The sequence below is a fragment of the Pyxicephalus adspersus genome, chromosome 10 (genome assembly GCF_032062135.1).
Source record: "Pyxicephalus adspersus chromosome 10, UCB_Pads_2.0, whole genome shotgun sequence".
Taxonomy (NCBI): Eukaryota; Metazoa; Chordata; class Amphibia; order Anura; family Pyxicephalidae; genus Pyxicephalus; species Pyxicephalus adspersus.
The window spans coordinates 33,933,691-33,953,727 of NC_092867.1; the positions used below are offsets into that span (position 1 = coordinate 33,933,691).

Genomic DNA, 20,037 nt, shown 5'->3' on the forward strand with positions numbered 1-20,037 from the left:
CTAAGTATCTACAGGCCAGTTAGTTGAATGTCTATAGATGAAATGGTTCTAGAGAGTTTGATAAAGAACCACATAGAGGAGTTTCTGCTAGTAAATAATATTTACTCTCTTTTTATGAGGAAGTAAGTAAACAGGTATACACTGGAGTAGCAGTTGATATTGTGTACTGAGTTTGCTGAAGCATTTGACACTGTACCCCACAGATGGTTAATATACAGGTTAGGGTCTATATGTTTGGAAAAATCAATCTGTAAATGGATAGAGAACTGGCTTAAAGACCGCATCCAGAGAGTAGTGATTAATGATTCATACACTGAATAGTCCAAGATTATTAGTGGTGTACCCCAGGGTTCGGTGTTGGGACCTTTACTGTTTAACATCTTTATTAAGATTGAGAGTCCTAGATTGGGACTAAAAGTGCCATTTCTGTGTTTGCAGATGACATCAAACTATGTAATGGAATTAAGTCCATACAGGACGTCTTTAATCATAGATTTTATTTACTCTAGGAGTTGAACTTGATGGCGTTTGGTCTTTTTTTCAACCTAACTGACTATGTAACTATATAACTATGTTTTACATTCTAGATTGTTTATGCAGGAGCCCAGATTCCTGATCCCACGAGAGAGGCGGGTGGCTAGTTTGGTTATGGCTGCTGTCAGTTCAGTCTGCAAGAGTACCTTGGAGGGCCATGCCTCTAACTGTACTCACTGGTTCCATATCTGAAGGAGCCCTGTGGTCAGATGCTTGGGAGGCTGGATCGTCCAGTGGCTCTGGAAATGAGGATGGTGACAATGGATTCTCCTCCAGGTGCAGCATTGTCACCATCTTGTTGGCGCGGTATAGCCTAGGCCACAGTGTTTTGTGACTGGCACCTCCGCCAAATGAATTATTGTCTCCCTATCTGAATAGAAGGTCAGAGGAATCAAGAAGGTTAGAATTTCAAGGAACTGCTTGCAAACTCTGGAGGAACCCCCAGGGTTCCTGGAAACCCTGGTTGAGAAACACTGATCTAGAATGTGATTAGGTATAGCTGAAGATAAAGCACAACTGTAATAAATATCAAGGCAAATGAGGCACAATCATTGCTCTGTCTGTTTATATGGCTCTATTACCACATATTTCATAGTTCATAGTTTTTAAACACACCAATAGCTAATGCTTCTTATTAGAAAACTTAATTACCCTCATGCTAATGAACTAAATTAATTTTAGAAATGAGTTCTCAATTAATTACCTTAAAGACTCCCATAAGAAAAAAGGTTCAAATTAGTATTACACTAAATTGATAGACCTCGCCACTTGGCTGTATTCCATATTCCATTATTCAGTGAACAATTGACTGCTTTCCTTGTAAAAGGTACATGTAATTAATTGGGTACAGACCTAAAACAAAGTCATCTACAGATGAAAACAAAGATAATAAAATGTATTCAGGAGATTTCTGGGATCAACCATGATTCGTTTCCCTAAAAGTCTGCTCTGTAAATAAAGATGCATGTCATTGAATACATTTTACATAATTTCCTCCTCCTCTTCAGTCATTGTAATTACAGCTTCATTTTGACAAGCATTAACACAGCAGGACTGGGAGTGAGGAAACAGTTTGTATCAAAAAGGGTTAGCAAGTCCATGAATTTATTTTCAAAGCCTTAACATGTAAATGTATGCACCATAATATTCATTATTCAAAGGTACAAGACTTTATGTACAATGAATTGTTAATATGGTCTATCCAATGTCATATGCAACATTTCTAAACATGCATATTTGTAAAATGCTTTAATTATTTTATGTGCTTTTTACAGAAAAAAAAAGAAAGAAGAAATACACAAACAATAAAGCAAAACGGTTCATTTTTATGTTGTTACCTTTCCACTGCAATGGCGACTAGGGTGAAGACAGAGGCCGAAACAGACATTCCTTGCACAAGGCCGCTCATTTTGCACATGATGTTATCAAAAGGCCACCCTAAAAAAAAAATAAAAAAATAATTTTTACAAGGTTATCTATATCTTTATTTTGCATATGCTGGGAAATGCACAGAACGACATAGTATTTTGCCCTTACTATTTTATCCATATTGTGTCCATCCCAAAGGGTCTCAGTTGTGATTTTGGACCCTAAAATGTGTGTGATGGTGGACATTGTATCTATTAATTATTAAATTATATTTTTTTGCCATTGATTTACTTTATCAATAGTTCTACAATTCACCTCTATTCCAAGTTTAGAAATCCTAACATACAGTAGCTTTTTAGATATAAGCAGTATGGATCTCATCATAATAAAAAACAGCAAAGTACTTTGACATATTGCGCTTCATTTATTATAGCTCTCCAAGACAGGAGAATATATTCTCTCATAGAAAAACCAGGGTGATCCAGCAAATCTGGAATGGATCTTGTCCAAAATTTGCCAATTATTAGCAAATTAGTTTGTATACATCCATTCCAGGTTTGCTGGGTAACCTAGATTCTTCTATGATCTTCTCCAGTCTTGGAGAGCTTTCATAAATCAGGCACAATGCATAGTGGCTAAAATAGTGGCTGGCTATCTAAAGGAGTTCAGTCTGTTCATTTAGCAAATGGAATTATCACATTGCAAGAGATTTTTCGCTTAACCTAATGAAAGTGATGAAAGTTCAAGGAATACCTAAACATGTGCAAAGAAACAACATTGTTTTTGCTTGTACCTCAATTACTAAGTAATTGCCAAGTCGTAATTCACTTTGCTTTAGTAAATCATCCCTGGTGTCAAGATAAAATCTACCCTTGTACTAAGAAAGCAGGTCAGTGCATTAATGATAAACATAAAGCTGAAATATAACCATACTGAGGTACATTTATTTTTCTTATTTTTTTATTTCAAAAATAAGGGTTGCTCATAACTAGGGTGGACTTTGCAGTACCTGGTTAATCAGAGTCTTTTGCCAATCTGCAAATGTTATGGTATTTTCCACAAACAACCAAATATTATGAAAACAAATATCACATTAATAAAAAAAAAACTTTTAATAATCAATAATCAATACTCTGTTTTTTGGTTTGCTGGAGTTAAAAGCTAGATAATCTTTGTTATGTTAGTTTCAATGATTCAATTATATGAAAGGAATAGTAGCTCAGAGCTATTAGATATTTTTGTTAATAGTTGTGTGGACACACTTGTGCTTTTTTGAGAGTCTTTATCTGTGTGCAGAGGGCAAAGTATTCAGCTGCTTATATTGACAAAATCCGAACAAAATGTTCTCTGTTGCCTTATAAATACAAACGTTTACCATATCTCTGCTACAAAACAACTATATTTATACCACCAAAGATAAACCCAACCTTTACCCAAAATGTACCCACTTTGAATTAGAAAATGTGTAATTCCATTTATACTTAAAATTCATACATTTTAATCTTTGGGTAAATATTGGGTGAAAACAATCTAGATCCCCAAAATTAAAGTGTGTACACAGTATTGTCTTGCTACTGAACTAAACTGCACAGGTTGGGAGATTGATGGAAAACAAGGTAAGCAAAGCAACAACGATATTGACTTTTTCTTGCTGAAGTTAACAAAAGTAATTTCAGTAAATATCAGACAAAGAATGTTCAGATGTCGCTGTAAGGACCTTGTAGATTCAGGCTACAGATACAAGGATAGTTTTATTTTTTTTCTAATGAGCTGACAGACTTGCTTGGGATCACTTCCATTAGACTAAAGCTACACGTGAGATATTTAGTAGGTCAATCATGCCACTAAAATTGCTACCTATTTATCTGTGGGTGTATACATTGATTACTAAACAGATGGAACACATGGCTGTGAGATATTTAGTAGGTCAATCATGCCACTAAAATTGCTACCTATTTATCTGTGGGTGTATACATTGATTACTAAACAGATGGAACACATGGCTCCTAATTATGTAAACAACACAAGTAACATGTAGTAGCAATCAGTCTTACATGGTTACACAGTGCTTCTGTCATAAGTGATTGCCACTAAGATACTAATGCATGGTAGTTGTGTAGATCATAGGAAAATTGATCTTCCATCTGGTTAGTTATTAAATTGCTGCAATTAAGCACAACCAAGCTGCTAATAATTCTGGTAGTTCTAGCCCAGTTAGGTACCAGCCTATTTCATTTATTTAAAAACTGAAAATGTTTCTTGAAGTTTAGTATTATCATATTACATTTGTATAATAATAAAGCTATGGCACGTGTATAAAAAAGTTTGTAGCAGGTCCTTCTACATGCCAAGCTGTCAGCAGTGCCAGGTTTCAAAGGATTATGCATTGCATACTCTTAACCCTGAGAAGGGCAGAATACCCACTTAAGTCCCTTCCACAATCTGGCCACCCCGCCTCTGGACTCACTACTTCATTGTGTTCCTAGGGGGGGCTTTCACAACCCTTGTAGACATGCCTATTTTTCACTGTAGAGCTCTGTGCACAGTTTTTAATTTCCTGTGTTGATAAGTACAGTATGTGAAGATTGATATAGGGTGAAAGTTAGTTGCAGGGGGACTGATTTGAAAGAATGCACAGGTACCATGGGTCCCATGACTGTGGCTTGTACACCAGAATCTAGATGCTCATCCCAGTTAATGCCTGCGTTCCATCAAAATAGCCTACCTGTCAAACTGTTCCAGCTGGTTGGTTATGGTTTGGCAGTTATTTGGAAGGTTAGGCTGCTTTCAGACTTGCAGTTGCATACCAGTGCTGTTAGCCACTCCCAGCCTCCCTCTTCAGTACTGTGGGGTTTAACCCTGCAGTTCTTGTGTCAACCACAGTTTATCCCCAACCGCACTAAACCTTTGTATGGTGTGGTTCAATGTTTTCCGAAGGTTGATTCATTTTTCTCTGTCCTCCAGGAGCATCCACAACCTCTTTACAACTGCTGTGAGCTGCAGTTAAAGGCGAAGCAGTTGCATTCAAGTTAAAGGAAGTGGCTGGCTTCTCAAGAGCAGCCAGAAGAAACATGTTGTGTTCAGCAATCTCAGCCACAATCCACTGCAACCGCAAACTCAACTGCCTGCACAAAGTTCCCAACTGCTCCCATTCGGTTGACCCTGTTGACCCTGTGGCAGACTGCTGTGGTCAGCTGCAGGTCTGACTTTAGCCTTAGTGTTTGAGGTTAGGGTTTGGATAGGTTAGCTTCTGCCTAAACTTATGTACTAATTAAGAGGGGGAGTCACGGTTAAGCAGCAACAAGAGTTTAAGGTTAGGCATCAAGAAGTTGGGGTTACAGTTAGGCACCAGGTGGGGAAGAGGGGGAAGTAAGTTTTACAAGGGTGGTCAGGCAAAGGCATCAGGCAGGAAAGGTTAAGGTTAAGCAGGAGGATGGGGTTTTAGCACTGTATGACCAACAGAAAGAGATTTTGTTTTGTGTTTTTCCTAATCATTTTCAAGGTGAAAATAAACATTAACATCTGTTACAGATCTGAATTATGAAAGCTTTTTTCTGGTACATATAATTAGCTATGATTTGTTTTTTAAAAGACAAGCATACTGTGACAAAGCATTTTGCAAGCTTCAGGGTCCAGACAGATGCTTGTGCTTAAGGTGCTTTATATGCGGGAAAAAAAGTGTCATAGCAGCTGGTAATGCCAATCACTTTCACTTGATGTCACTTGATTGCCCTATGGCAACTCAGATGCACAGGCATTGAGGGGCACCACAACCCTCTACTGTGCCATGTGGTGTGCTGCATAGGAGAAAATGCTGCATCTGTTTTTTTAGGATTGGTCCCCTGCCAGCCAGTTCATCATGCCCTAACATAACACATGTACATGCTTTAATGTAACACAGCAAAACATAACACACATAGGGCTTTATTTATAACAGTGACAGTGGGCCCCGCCATCTTCTTTCTTCTTCTTATGTCATCCAATCCCACACTGCACAGGCGTGAGATTGGGTGACATGTCTTCCTGAAAATGTAAAAAAAAATGCTGATCTCACAGCACATGTGTGAGATCGAAAATTTACTTTAGGAAAGCTGTAAAAGGCATGTATAGAAGACCCACAGCCTCCTGGGATATAATGTTTGTATCTCAGGAGGTTGTGGATTTTATATAATGTTAACACGGTGGTGATAGATCTGCTTTTAAGTCATAAGTATAGGCAAAGGTTCTATAAGAAGAGGCTGTCTGTTTATTCAGCCCAAGAAACCAATTTCAATACTTCCATCACAGGCCTGAATCCAGCAAGGTGAAGCCTGGTTGCCATAGGTTACCATTCTATTTTGTGCCATTTTGTGTATTACATGTCATGTCACAGCCATTTTCTGGCTATGTGGTTGTTTTTATTTAAATTAGCATAAATATAATACTATACATAACTGCAATACTAATAACAAAATGTAAACTGTAAACAGCTTTTGAAAGGTGGCTGGGGAGTGTTTTTTATGTACTGTATGCTGTGCTATATAATTTCAATTACTTGTAATATTTGTGTTGCAAATTACATATATTTTGTGACAAAACATTCCCAGTTTACAAAGTTTGTATGAGGCAGCAGCAATACCCAGAGCAGACTAAGCACAGTGGCCTCACCTGCCACTAATGAGCCCTGAGGGCAGCTGAGGTAAAACCTCCTTCCTGTCTTTCCCCTCACACTGCATGGTGTTCCTGCTCAGTGCAGCCCCACACCTAGGTGCAGAGCTGTCATGTCTTGCCATGCACAGGGCTAGCCTTGTGAGGGCTTTAAGAGCCCTTGGTGGGAATGAGGACTTGAGTGAAGCCTAATGGGACTATGTTTCCTGAGAGACGAGCACCAAACTTTCTGGAAAAGGAACATAGAGGAAGAAACATGCAAATAAAGCCAGGTAAGGAATGAACAATGAGATTTAGGTATATTCCAGCTGTACACATGGGGTATGTGGTATCACAAGATTTAATAATATCTGCTTCAAGAGACTGCCAGGAAGACAAAGCTGAATGCTGGGTATAAAAAACAATGACTTAAAGGGTTATCAGGACCTTGGTCAGGTTTGGGAGGGGAAGCAGTGATGTGTTCATGCTCCGACACCACCTGCAGTCTGAGGTGAATAATAAAAGTTATGTTTACAGCATAACAAAGTAATAACGACCGATTTTTAAAAGTGTCTGAGTACATTTAGTATTTATGTTTAAAACAGAACTTTCATGAAGAAAAAAATGCTGATGGCAAGCCCTCCATTCGTCACTGGCTTGGCTTCCCTCTTCTTTCTGGCGTTGGAAAGAATGGTCTGGGTCCTTCCCACATCACCTTAACTTGCACTGTGCAGGAGTGAATTTGGGTGACTGGTCTTACTAAAAATGGAGGTAACAAAGAGCCTCTGATAACGCTTACCTGATATTGGGCGTACGCAGAAGGAGCAGCCCGCAGCCTCCTAGGTTATGTGACACAGGTCTTTCCTTCAGTCTTTCCCATCAAGGTTGGTCCCCCACCCAAAAAAATGTAAAAAAACAAAAATGTTTTCCATTAAATAAAAAGTATAGCTTTTATATGTTAAAATGCGGTGATAGATCTGCTTTAACTGTATATGTATGGGTGGTGACAGGGACTCTTTAAAATTTAGTTACTTTGCAAAGCATTCAAGCTGTTTTATGTTTCCAGATTGACACTTACAGTGAGTCCGTGCTTTACCCAGTGAAGACATATTCACTTTCTTATATTATTTCTTTCCTTTGCCCTGTTTGCCCATGAAGAGATACAAGGATGTTCCATATGAGCTATAAATCACTGGGGTTGGATCTGACACATTAAAGACTTTCTTCCAGCCTCTTGTAGCTCTTGGGAGGAAGGAGAGAGAATTTCATGTCCTTCTCTACCTGGAAGTACTGAGCAATTCACTTATATCATGAAGTTAAATGAAGTGGCAGAGCAAAGGTTCACTATAGAACTTAATCAAAAAGATTTCAGCTTTATGAAAGCAGTGTGTAGAGCAAGGTTTTGCAAAAGGTTTCTACAAATTTTGAGCAGCATTGTTAAAGCCTTTAAAAAGACTATTTGCTTCTGGAATGTTGAACATAGGGAACATATTTAGGGAAATGCTGACTGCCCCTTTAAACAAGCTGCTAGCATGCTTTTAGTGTGCTGTATAGTAGTTTGCTAAAGCCTTCTAGATGTTTGTTTAAAATTAAAATGATTGCTGCTTTAAGATCTGTGGTTGGCTAAAATCCTGCAAATGTTTTGTAAAAGCTTTCTCTACACACTGTTGTTTTATAGGCTGAAGCCCACATAAACAGTTATACTCAATATAATGGCATTGCTCATTTTATATAATCACAGTGAGCTCAAAACGATTAGGGAGGTTTCATAGAAACCGCTCAATGTAATTCCATGGAAAGGCTTGTTGTTGTTTGCCATCCTGTGAAGAATATTCAAAGCCCCAAGGCTTTTCTAAATGTGTACTTTGATATATATTTTAAAGCGGAAGTAAACCCAAAACAAAAAAATCACAATTACCTTCAATCCGGCAGATCAGTCTGTCCGTCAGTCGTCTGACATCGGTCCGACACAGAGGGAGAGTCAGGCGCTGACATCTTCTCTCTTTATCTGTGTTCTTCCTATGTCACCCGATCTCGCGCAAGTTTTTTCCCAATCTATGTCACCCGTTCTTGCTGATCCTACTGTGCATGCGTGAGATCGGCAATTTTTTTCCCTATTGTTGAAAAAGCTTCTTTAGTCTTGGGCATGCGCAGAAGGAGCAGCCAAGAGCCTCCCTGGAAGCATGATGTAGGTATCCCGGGAGGCTCTGCACTCCCACTCATTCTTAATCGCGTAGGCGATCGAGAATTAGGGGGGGGAGATGCTACACCCTTTTTAAAAAAACAAAAAAAAACACTAACAAACAGAAGTTTTTCTTTAAATGAAACGGTTGTCTACCCTTCTATGTAAAGCAAAAATTCTGACTTTAGGTTTAGGTATGTTAAACTGAGTTTAGGTATGTTGCATTACGGTACCACCTCTTTTATGTACATGAAGAAAAAGGAAATCTGTTTATGCAGTAGAATAAATTAGTGAAGAAAGAATATAACTAAAGTGGAGCTAAAAATGTAAAACAAGTGGCTGTAATTGACTTTCTCTGGCTTTTATCTAAATAAATATTGATCTCAAATTAGTCATTTTGATGGTACTTGTTTGAGTACCAAACCAAATGGTAAGAACAAGCTATTATCATTCAGTGTGGTTTACAGTTTGGTTCACTTTAATTCTAACTTCATACTGCCTTGCTCATTTTTTTAAATAAATGTGGTCATTATATATACTGTAATATTTCATTTTGTTGTTACATATTTGAGATATTAGATTGAACAGTTGGCCAAATCCACACACAATTAAGTATTTTCAAGTGCCAAAATATCTCATTTTCTGTTGCTCATTACTATGCTAATATAGAAAGTCATCTTGCTTGTGATGTTTTCATAATTCTCTTAAATATGTAAAATGAACTCATTTCAGGAAAAGACTCCACAATCAAGATTTAAATATTTTTTTATATAATTGAAGTTTAAGTAAATCTGAAAATGCTAGCAGCAGGACATTTTAGGTTGTCTGACCTTTTATTGAGTGTCTGAGACGTTCTGCCTAATTATATGGTTGTTTTGAAGATGTTACAGCATGTGTTTTTTTTTTTTATAAGCAGACGTCTTTACAAAATATTGCAGATATGTGCAAGCCTTTGTATCACAATAATCAAACTGATTGATTAATGGGAGCTTCTGCTTTCATTACCGTCACCTGATCTATTTCAGTGTTGTAGGAAGGAGTGTGGACAAAATGAACTATAGACAAAATGAACAATTATTCTATGGCCACCCTCATATATTCAATGTGCTTGATATCTGAGTGGGTATCATTTAATTGGCAGTTTGTAAATGTCTTTTACACTTTGGTTACTATCACCATAAAGCCAAAACTGAGGCTTTTTGCAGTTGTTTGGTATAGTATGGGCTATATTTGCGATTAAGTACCCCTAAACATCTTATAAAATGTTTGCATCAGTAACATGTAGGCACTATGAGCCTGTTTCATTAACGCTGTCCAAGGCTGGAGAGGATACACTTTCATCAATGAAGCTGGGTGATACAGCAAACCTGGTATGGATCAGGTCTAGGATTCAAAACATTTGCTAACAAATAGTAAATAATTTTTAAGAAATCCATTCCAGGTTTGCTGTATCACCCAGCTTCACTGATGAAAGTGTATCCTCTCCAGCCTTGGAGAGCTTTAATAAATCAGGCCCTATATACCTTCCTATTTCAACAATGTGCAGTGTGAAGGGAAGCTAAAACTCTCATTCACTTTTCAGTTAGATTATCATCATGACCAATAGCCTTACTGTACAATACGTGCATTTATAACTGCAGTTATGTAGGTGTGTTTGCTACAGGACGTCAATGAGAAACAAGCCTCTTGGAAGACACAACAATAAAATAAGCAGTTTGTTGTTGCGAACTGTTTAGGCCTTTAATGATCCTTGTACTTCTTTTGCTACAAGCCCTACATCTGTGGTGACTGAGGTTGTGGTTCCTTCCTCTTCTCCCTTCCTTCTCCTACTTCTTACTACCACTTTTTGCTTTTGTACAAATACAAGAAAAAGCAGTTGATGAAGTATAAGTATGGGTCTACAGGCACTAGGGGACTTGCATGGAGTGTCTATTACATGCCAGTTGATGCCAAGTATGAATTTCATACTAGAATAGTATAGACGAAAGGGGTGATTTGTTTATTTTTTTTACTTGAGGGTAGGGGGCAGACTTTTGCCTGAGGAGAAGTTTAGCTTGGAGGAAGAATGAAAATTTTTGTTTGGGAAACTTTTACATGTGGGGTAGTCATATTCGAGTTGGAAATGGACATGCACTTTGTAAGCAAGGCTATACATTGCACACATTGGACGTCCTGACCACTGCACTGTATATTGAACATAAAAAGCAAATTCCTGTGCTGGTCTTGGTTCATAACCCTGACGGACACACTCGGTATGCTGTATGTCATATACTTATGGCTGCTACATTACTACACTAAACTCTGTCCATTACATAGTCATGATCCCTTTATTCTGTGTATTACATACTACTGAATCCAGCGCTTTGTGTACAAAATACTCCTGAACGTTGTTCTCTGTATATTAACTTTTTATTTCTGCCTTCTACATACTCCTGAGCCCTGCACTCATACACATTACTTAGGGACTCCTGAACTCTGTGCATTACATATTGCTGTACACTGTGTGTCATATGTTCCTGACCCCTACACCCTACCCTGTACATTTCCATACTAACTTTTGCACACTTTGGGCTATGATTTAATAAAGCTACCCATCAGTGAGCTTGGGTGAGCCAAAAAGCCTGCAATGGATCCAGGATTGAAAACATTTGCTAATAAATAGCAAATGAATTTGAAATCCATTCCAGGTTTGCTGGATCACCCAGGTTCACTGGTGAAAATGTATGCTCTCCTTTATTAAATCTGCCCCTTTATGTTTCATACTCTTTGCCCCTGCACGCATATATTAATAAATTCTGTATGTTTTATCATTCGTGCACCTGCTTTGCATTAGGGCATGTTGCACATTTTATATGCTGTAAATGTCCTATTTGATATGCTATACTTCCCCTATTTTAAACCCATTCTACATGCTGTGCTTCACACAGATCTGTTTTTCCCTTAATATGTTTTCTGTGCCCTTTGCCACATAGCAGTTAGTCTTGTACAATGGTTCTTTTTCTCTGTTGGCTAGGTCCTGTGATGTGTAGTTACTCCCCTGCTTCTGATTATTTAATCTATTAACACAAGCTATATTTAAATATTTTTATATTAGTTATAAGCATTGTATTAATAGTGAAGTAATTTTACCCCTAATAAAGCCAGTCCACTAAAATTACAATAATGCTTAAAGCTAGGCCTGGCAACAAAAGTGGGTAGGTCACCAGAGGCACAGATTCTGTACGTTTCTAATAACATACCAGGGACAGTGGAGACCCATTATGTTCAGTTCAGCAGGTCTGATACACAGGGGATATGACAAAATAATTGGAGACACTTCTCATGCATAATACTTATAAATGACACCAATTTTCAGCAAATACATTTTCTTTCTCACAGCTATTGCCATAATTGCAGGTCATGGGGCATTTATGCAATTCGCCTTGCGGTAGAGGTAAAGCGAATCCTTGCTGCATCTCTCATTGTTCACTTTTCATTATTTGTAACAATAGGTCATGTTGTCCAGTTTTTCCAAACAGTTTCTACTCTAGGCTTTTTGGTAGCCAGAAAACATGAGCAATGGCCTTTTTTAATAGTTTTTATTTTCATAAAAATCATTAAAAAATTGTTTATATATTTGATCAGTAAAACATTTGCCAATAATTTGTGCAGATATATGCGTTGTTACAACACAATTACTTTGCATTTTACAAAAAATGTCAAAAGATTTATTCTCTGTTCTGAAAGAAAAAAGTAAATCTGCTGTAGATATGTGTTCGTGTAAAAGCAGGGTGATTTTTTGGTGTTTTAACAAGAGGCATCTGACCTCAATGGTTAGTATGAAATGAAGTTTGCAAAAAGTTCTTCAGCTGTATAATAACATTAAATATATACTATATCAAATTTAGGGAATCAAAATATGTGTCCATTGCTATCAAGTCCTGCGAGGGAGTGAGATTAATTTCCAAGCAGGGGGTTCTATTGCCAGGGGTTAGTGTGTAGTCTATTCAGTGTTAACCTATTTCTGATCAGGAGTCTCGGGACGCTCTCAGTAAGGTTCAGGGTAGCCGGAGTAGGCAAACACCAAGAGGAATCCAAGGCCCAAGGGCAAAAAGCCATTCTAACTGTGGCTGGAGTGCTCTGGTAGTAAATAGTCTTCTGACAAAGTATTAATACTGTATCTGTATCTGTATAATTTGTACCACACCCCTATTTACCATTTTCAGTGAATTCTTGTGGTTTTTGGAATACAAAATGATAAGTACAGCCAAATTTAATATGGTAGGATCAGTAGCCTATTAAGGAATATAATGTATTTTAGACCACTTAAAGTAATATGTACATTCATTTATTTCTCATGAGCTAAGCCTCTCAGCAGTTCTTCCAGAATGAATCTCTCACACACCTCTCCTAAATGGTGTGAAGTAGTTTGCTACTTTTTAATCCCTTGTAAATGGCACCATTCTCAGAAGAACTTGTTATTAAACTAGTTCCCTTGTCTGAATGTATCCTCTGCAGAAAGCCATGAGAAAGCCAGTAGTGCTTCCACATATCTGGGTGGGCAGTGTGGTCACAGGTTGATGCTTTCACCCTAAACTTGGCAAAGTGATTCACTTTACCTAAGTTACCAAGGTTTTCCTGGAATCAACAGATTATCCATCCTGACCTTAAACTCTTCTCAGGTATGAAGCAAAGCATTTAATTACTGCCTACACAAAAGCCATTAGCTCCAGCTTGAAGGGTTCAACAGGTGTAGGTGAGGACCCTCTCGGTATTAGAAGCTCCAGGACCAGGGTGCTGCTTTTGGTTCTTAACCAGAACAGAAGGGGAAGTCAGCAAAGCCAAGTCTAAATAATGGGGAGAAGTCAGCAAAGGGTAGAATGGGAGCTATCATCCTCTGTTGTTTCAAAAAGTAAAGCCTTCTGTTGTTTCAGTTCCCCATTCTACTTTCACGTGCACCCCCTTTTGTTTACCCTGTGTAGGAGTGTTTGAGTTGGGGCAAAAAAATAGGTGTAAGGCTTGATGAAATAGTGATAATATACAATAAATGAAAGGGGGTGCTGAGAGGTTCCTGGCTTTGCCCAGAAAGAAGAGAGCCAGAGTTATGAAACAACACATTTATTCAACATATTCCCCCTGAGACTGATGCACTTGGTACAGTGTAGTTTCAGCTTTTCTAGACCGTTAAAATAAAAGTCCTATGGTTGGGCTGCAAACCAGCTCTCAGCAGCATCTTTGATGTCGAAAATGTCCTCAAAACGTTGCCCCTTCAGGTGTTTCTTCAAATTTGGTAACAGATAATAGTCCGAGGGGGATGGTGGACCATTTGGAAACCCAGGGTGGTTAATTTGGCAGCTACAACGTTTGACGTGTACGCAGGTGCATTGTCCTGCAAAAAAAGGATCCCTTTAGTCAACTTTCCACGGCATTTTGTTCTAATTGCTTCCTTCAGCTGGTCTAGGAGGTTAGCATAATACTGTCCGGTGATACTATAGCCCTGAGGTAAGTAGTCCACCAAAAGAATACCGTCTTTGTTCCAGAAAACAGACACCATGACCTTTTTGGCTGATTTCTGGAATTGGAACTTCTTCGGCCGCGGGGACCCGCTGTGCCGCCATTCCTTTGACTGTTTCTTGTTTTCAGGATCATAGATGTGGAGCCAGGTTTCATCCACAGTCACTAACTGTCAGCCTTCAGAAAGGAGAGCTCTGTTTGAAGGAATCTTGATGATGATTAACCGGAAGATCACACACACATGTATTGGTTTACATGGGTAAATGTCCCTTTTAGGATGGTACCAAACTGCCTCCGATGTTGATCTTTAAAAGGAAAACATTCCCAAAAGAAACAATTCCACGGGGAGTCGTCGTGCACGTTCATGATAAAGGGTGGATGGACGAAAATGGCATGAGGCTGTGGATTGACAAAGTGTGGTCCAAACGTCCTGGCGGGCTTCTGAGAAATCTTCCTTATTGGCGCTTGACCAGTTCAGAGCGCACATTACGGAAACTACTAAAAAGAACTTTAAGGAAGTTAAGAGCCAAATAGCTGTGATTCCTGGTGGTCTTACCAGCCAGCTGCAACCTCTGGACGTTTCCATTAACAAACCGTTCAAAGTTATGATGCGAGAGGAGTGGAACACCTGGATGGCAGCTGGGAACCATGATCTGACGCCTACTGGGCGGATGAAGAGGCCCACTATCAACACAAGTGTGTGAATGGGTTAAAAGGTCATGGGACTCCGTGAAGGAGAACATTATTGTAAAATCCTTCAAGAAGTGTGGCATTAGTAATGCCTTGGATGGAACAGAAGACGACATCTTATTTGACACCAGTGAGGAAGAAAGTGATGACAACGACTGTGTGGATCTGTCCTTCCTCATTTCTGATAGCAGCGAAGAAGAGACATTCTTGGGGTTCGAATAAAAACATTACAGCCTTATTTTTGTTACTTTCACTGTTTACTGACTTTACTGACTGTTAATGAGAGTATAGATAGTTCTTAATTTGTTACATGGTTGACATAAAATTGTTCTTAAACTGCTGTTAACTTTATACAGTTGATATATAATGATAGTAATATTTTACTACAGTATTTGGTTCAGAATCTTTTTTTCTAGATTTTCTTCCTTTAAAATTGGGTGCGTCTTATATTCCGGAGCGTCTTATACGGCGAAAAATACGGTAACTGTGTTGGTTTTTTTGCCGAATAAGGCCTAGTAAATTATGACAACTTTCTATAATGTTGCCAAAAAGTTGCTGATTCTTCCATAGTTGTTGTTCCAGAGTTGTATATCAAGACATCATCGGGTTCTCAGCAGGACCTAACATAAGCAGTGAATGCCCAATCATATTCACCCCAAGGTCAGACCAGTAATTGCAAATTTATTTAAATATTGTATAATCTAATGTGCTGGTAATCATTAATATACTCTTTCAGTAATGTTTTGTACAGAATGTTTGGTTTAGTAGCCTTATGTTTCTTAATTAACCACCCGACCGTTAAACCCGACCTTGGTTCGGGTTTAAAAATTTTGCAAAAATCGATAAACCCGAACTTTGTCGGGTGGGTAAATCCCCTCACTTACTTGGTCCCCGCTGTGATGATCCGTTCTGTTCCAGCGTCGATCTCTAAAAAAAAAAAAAAATACTCACCTTCTCCCCGCAGCTCCTCCGGACACGTCTTAGGTAAAACAGATCCACAAAGGCATTATGATAAAATAAATGAGCCCACAATTAGCAGGTTCAATTATAAGTCATTTGGCCTACCCCTGAATTGCTGATTACATGTGACCTACTGGCTCCTCTAATGTTGTGGGTATCTGCAAGAGGGGCAAGAGCTTCAAAAATGCAAAAAATTAACAAAAATGTTAATATTATGTTATTGCATAAAGGGACAAGCGATGTCCCCTCTGCAAAAATTCCTCCTACCTGCCTGATCACTTTGGTATCTGCCTAAAAAGTTGGTTGCCAGGATACCGGCATGATACAGCAATCCTGGTTTCTCCTGCATGTGTCTGGTATGAATGTTATCCCAGCCTAGCCAATAAAGATGGACAAAATTATCTCAAGGAAGAAGATGCGGTGTCTGTGATGAGACTGGGAAGAGTATAGTGGGTTTAGTTCAGCTTTAATTACATACCAGACTAAATATTAGGATACATTTGGGTCTGTGTCCACAGGTTTTTATTCTCCTTTTTGTTTTTATGATATCCCATCCTAAAAATTTACTGTACCTTGAGCTTATTTAATGAATATAGAAAACTATAATCGTCCATTGTTTTGAGTTGAAAGTGATTTACATTTAACTGTGATCATTTAGTTTAAAGTTTACTTTTGTTTGTGCTCTTTGCCATTTCACTGTCTTCATCTAGACAAATATTTGGGACCTGATGAATAAATTTTCTGTTTCATCTGGTTAGTCTTTTACTGGAAGTACAAGACTTGCATTGCTGATAATTGCTGTTTGAGCTTTGTGTAGTTTATTCTGAATACCAATAGACGTGTTTTTAGTTGCCTGTGTCTGCCAAGCACACAAATTCATGTAGCAAATTCTACTGAGATTATTAAGATTATTTTTCTCACTGTAACATGTACAATTGTTTTAAACTAATCTGTATGCTTCAATGCTCAGCTGTGTCTTTTGAAAATATGTAAGCTTCTGTGAGCTAAGAATTGAGGTATCAATTTCAAGAGCCCAAAGTCAGTATTGGTTTTTCAAATGTGTTTACTTGCAAATGCCTGTAAAATGAAGATCATATTTCGTTTAGAACTAGAGAAAAAAAAAGATGTGGTCTTTTCTATTGGCAAAGTTTATTTCAGTTTTGTGTTGTAACCTTGGCTTTGTCATGATTAAATTTGAAAACTAGATAATATTGACAGGAAAGTCTTTTCTTCGTATTACATGTCTGTAGTCTTATGTTTAGACATATTCCAACAGTTAGATGTAGGTCCCCCAGCTGGCCTACAATTTTTCCTTACCTACTATGCTGGTTGAAAATCCTTCTTTGAAACAGATATTTACCTTAAACACAACATTAATAAGTAGTCAAACATTTGTAAGTTTTTAAACCATATATAATATGTGTCTAGGAGTATGAGGCTTGGATATATTCTTTAAGAATAAATATATATTTTTGGGATCAAAAGCACTTGCTGCAGAGAGGTACTTCCAATGTTTGTTTAAATTTTAGGGTGCTCTGCCCACTATTTTTCACAAAAACTCCACCACAAACAAAGAAAATCTATTGTTTTCCCTTGTAGGGGATCAAAGTCATGACAAAAAAGGCAAAATTTTGCCTCCTGGCTCTGGTCTATCAGACCTAACTGTGGGAGACCTACTTCCCTTTGTCTCCAAAGGCAGGTGCCTTAATAATTATTATTATAGACCATGTGCTTCCTAGCCATCCTAAAATATGACCTGGAAAAAGGAGGAGCAACACTCCAGGCCCAGATCCCCAAAAAGGGCTGCAATTCTGCAGTTAATATTTTTAATTTTATATATATAATTTAATAGATAATGTGTTTTTTAGGCTTTTAGGAATCCTCCTGAGAGGCCACCATGTGCAACATCAATAACATTTTTGGAATTAGGTAACCCAAGCATACTTTAATAGTGATATGCTCTGTGAAAAGTAAGAAGAAAAAAAATCAGAGTATGTAAACACCAACATTTTAGTTTAATTATTGAAGGCTTTCCTATACACACTTCTTATACTCACCTTTTTCATGTTGCATATAGTGGGGAATAGTTTGATTGTATGCCAGGCTTTTGTTGCTGTTGATGAGTCCCCCCATTTGGGAGATTCACCTATTATTATTATTATTATTATTATTATTATTATTTTTTTATTTTTTTTTACCTTTTTTTTTTTTTTTTAAGACTTTATATTTGATTTCAAGACAACACTTTGTAACGCCTGGAAAATCCTAATTTAATGACCTACTATTTGACTTCCATGACAGTTGGCTCAGATCACTGTCCTGAAATCTCAATAAGTCAACATCAGTCGGTAAGCAAGCAACCTGTGCCACCTGGGAAAATTCTTCAACTACACATAGATGACAATTGCCAACTCTGGCACTGTGTAGCTGACATGTCTGAGGGATCCTATTTAGTCATTTAGCAATAATGCTGGTTACCCTGTGGTAAGCTAAACCCAACCTACCAACCCCCCCCCCCCCCCCGACACCCTCTAAAAAAAATCCTACATCACCTCTACAGTGTACAGTGTTTATCAAAATATGATTGTTTGTATGTTATCTTCCTTAAAAAAAAAAAAAGTTAAAGCAGACAACATCTAAATATATATTTGTGTGCTTTTTATACTATTGGTATATGCTCTGGAGTCTGGAGTGTGTTCCCCTATGCCCTTGTGCAGTGGTTGCCAACCAGTGGTCGCAGCGAGAAAATTTTGGTGGTCCCCAGAAAAATGTGGGCATAATTTGCATTTTTTATGTTTTATTAATAATAAAACAAACATAATATTCTAATAAATCCTTATATTCTGAATGACAAGTTTTCCCTTTATATTACACTAAATTCAGAACTGTACTAGAGACTGAAAAACAAGGGAGGCGCAGTCTGACATCAGTGTAGTCTGTGTGTATAAGGCAACTGTTGCTGAGCTGTATGCTTCAAAATTGTTTCAACCATTACAACAGTCACCCCACTCTGCAAATACCGATTCTCATCCGATTGTTTTATTTTGTTTATTTCTCAGATACGTTTCTCAGATACGTAAGTATGACGTTAACTGTGTATTTTCTTTAACTGTTATATTTAATGGCATCAAATAGTTTGACTTTGATAACTATCATTTTTTGTTTGGTCTTAGATTTGATTATAAACTCATAATGAGTCAGAAAAAGCAAACAAATATTTTGCATTTCTTTAGTAATACCAAAGATAATGCAACTAATGATAATAGTAACAATAGTAATTCATCACTTAACCGTGATCAATGAATCAGAGCCTCCACAGTCCTTATCAGGCCTCATTAGGAAGATCATTATTCAATATTATACAAATGTAGTTATCTTTTAGGAAAATTCCTATTAATAGTCAGCAAGATTTACATTTATGAATTTAGTGGTCCGTGAGGTGGGAAAGGTCGGCGACCGCTGTCCTAGTGTATCCAGCAGTTTTTACTATGCATTTGAAAGGCTCACAGCAGAGTGGAGTGACTGTATGAGTTGTCAATTTTTACCTCCTATGGAGTGGTTTCATTACACTATCTATTACATCTTGAAGAAATGTAATCTAATTTCCTGTTTTATCTTTAGTGAAAAAATAAAATTAAATGTATATGCTGTATATAAAAATCTAAGGCACAAAATGTGGCTGTAACTGCTAACTTTTAGTTATTGAAAGAAATGTGAATAAAAATTATTTTTTGAGTAAATACATCCATGATGAATTATTTTGTAAACATTTTTTTAAAATATAAAAAATGACGTCACATAGGATCAGTTTTTATTTTTTTACCTTTTATAGATTACCCTTTGTACATCAAACTACTTGGTTATAAAACATCACTTCTTCCTAAATTATCTTTATGCATAGTTGTTTGCAGTAGATGCTATTATTGAATTCACTATAGCTAGGTACACACGTGCAATAATTATCGTTAGAAAACTAACGACAGATCAAAGATTATGCAAGATTATTTTGAACGAACGTATTGTGCACAATTCTTTACATACTGTAACGATCGTTCAGATATAATCCAACAATATTGTACACGCTAGATACGATCATTTGAGCGATGCAGGAAGTGAATGTAAAGGAGAAAGTGTATTGCAAAACCATCCATGATCACTGAACGACTGTACACACAATAGATTTC

General features: G+C 37.6%; 1 protein-coding gene and 1 long non-coding RNA gene across 2 annotated transcripts in view; one reads left to right on the forward strand and one right to left on the reverse strand.

Annotated features, from left to right (window-relative positions):
- Positions 1–20,037, reverse strand: part of NPFFR1 (neuropeptide FF receptor 1) — an 81,994-nt gene that overhangs the window by 13,983 nt on the left and 47,974 nt on the right. The window contains exon 3 of the mRNA XM_072424469.1: positions 1,872–1,971. Within this exon, the coding sequence (XP_072280570.1) occupies positions 1,872–1,971 (100 nt within the window). The remainder of the gene's footprint in view (positions 1–1,871; positions 1,972–20,037) is intronic.
- LOC140339669 (uncharacterized) overlaps positions 6,627–20,037 on the forward strand; it is a 152,507-nt gene continuing 139,096 nt past the window's right edge. The window contains exon 1 of the long non-coding RNA XR_011922502.1: positions 6,627–6,821. This is a non-coding gene — a long non-coding RNA (uncharacterized lncRNA). The remainder of the gene's footprint in view (positions 6,822–20,037) is intronic.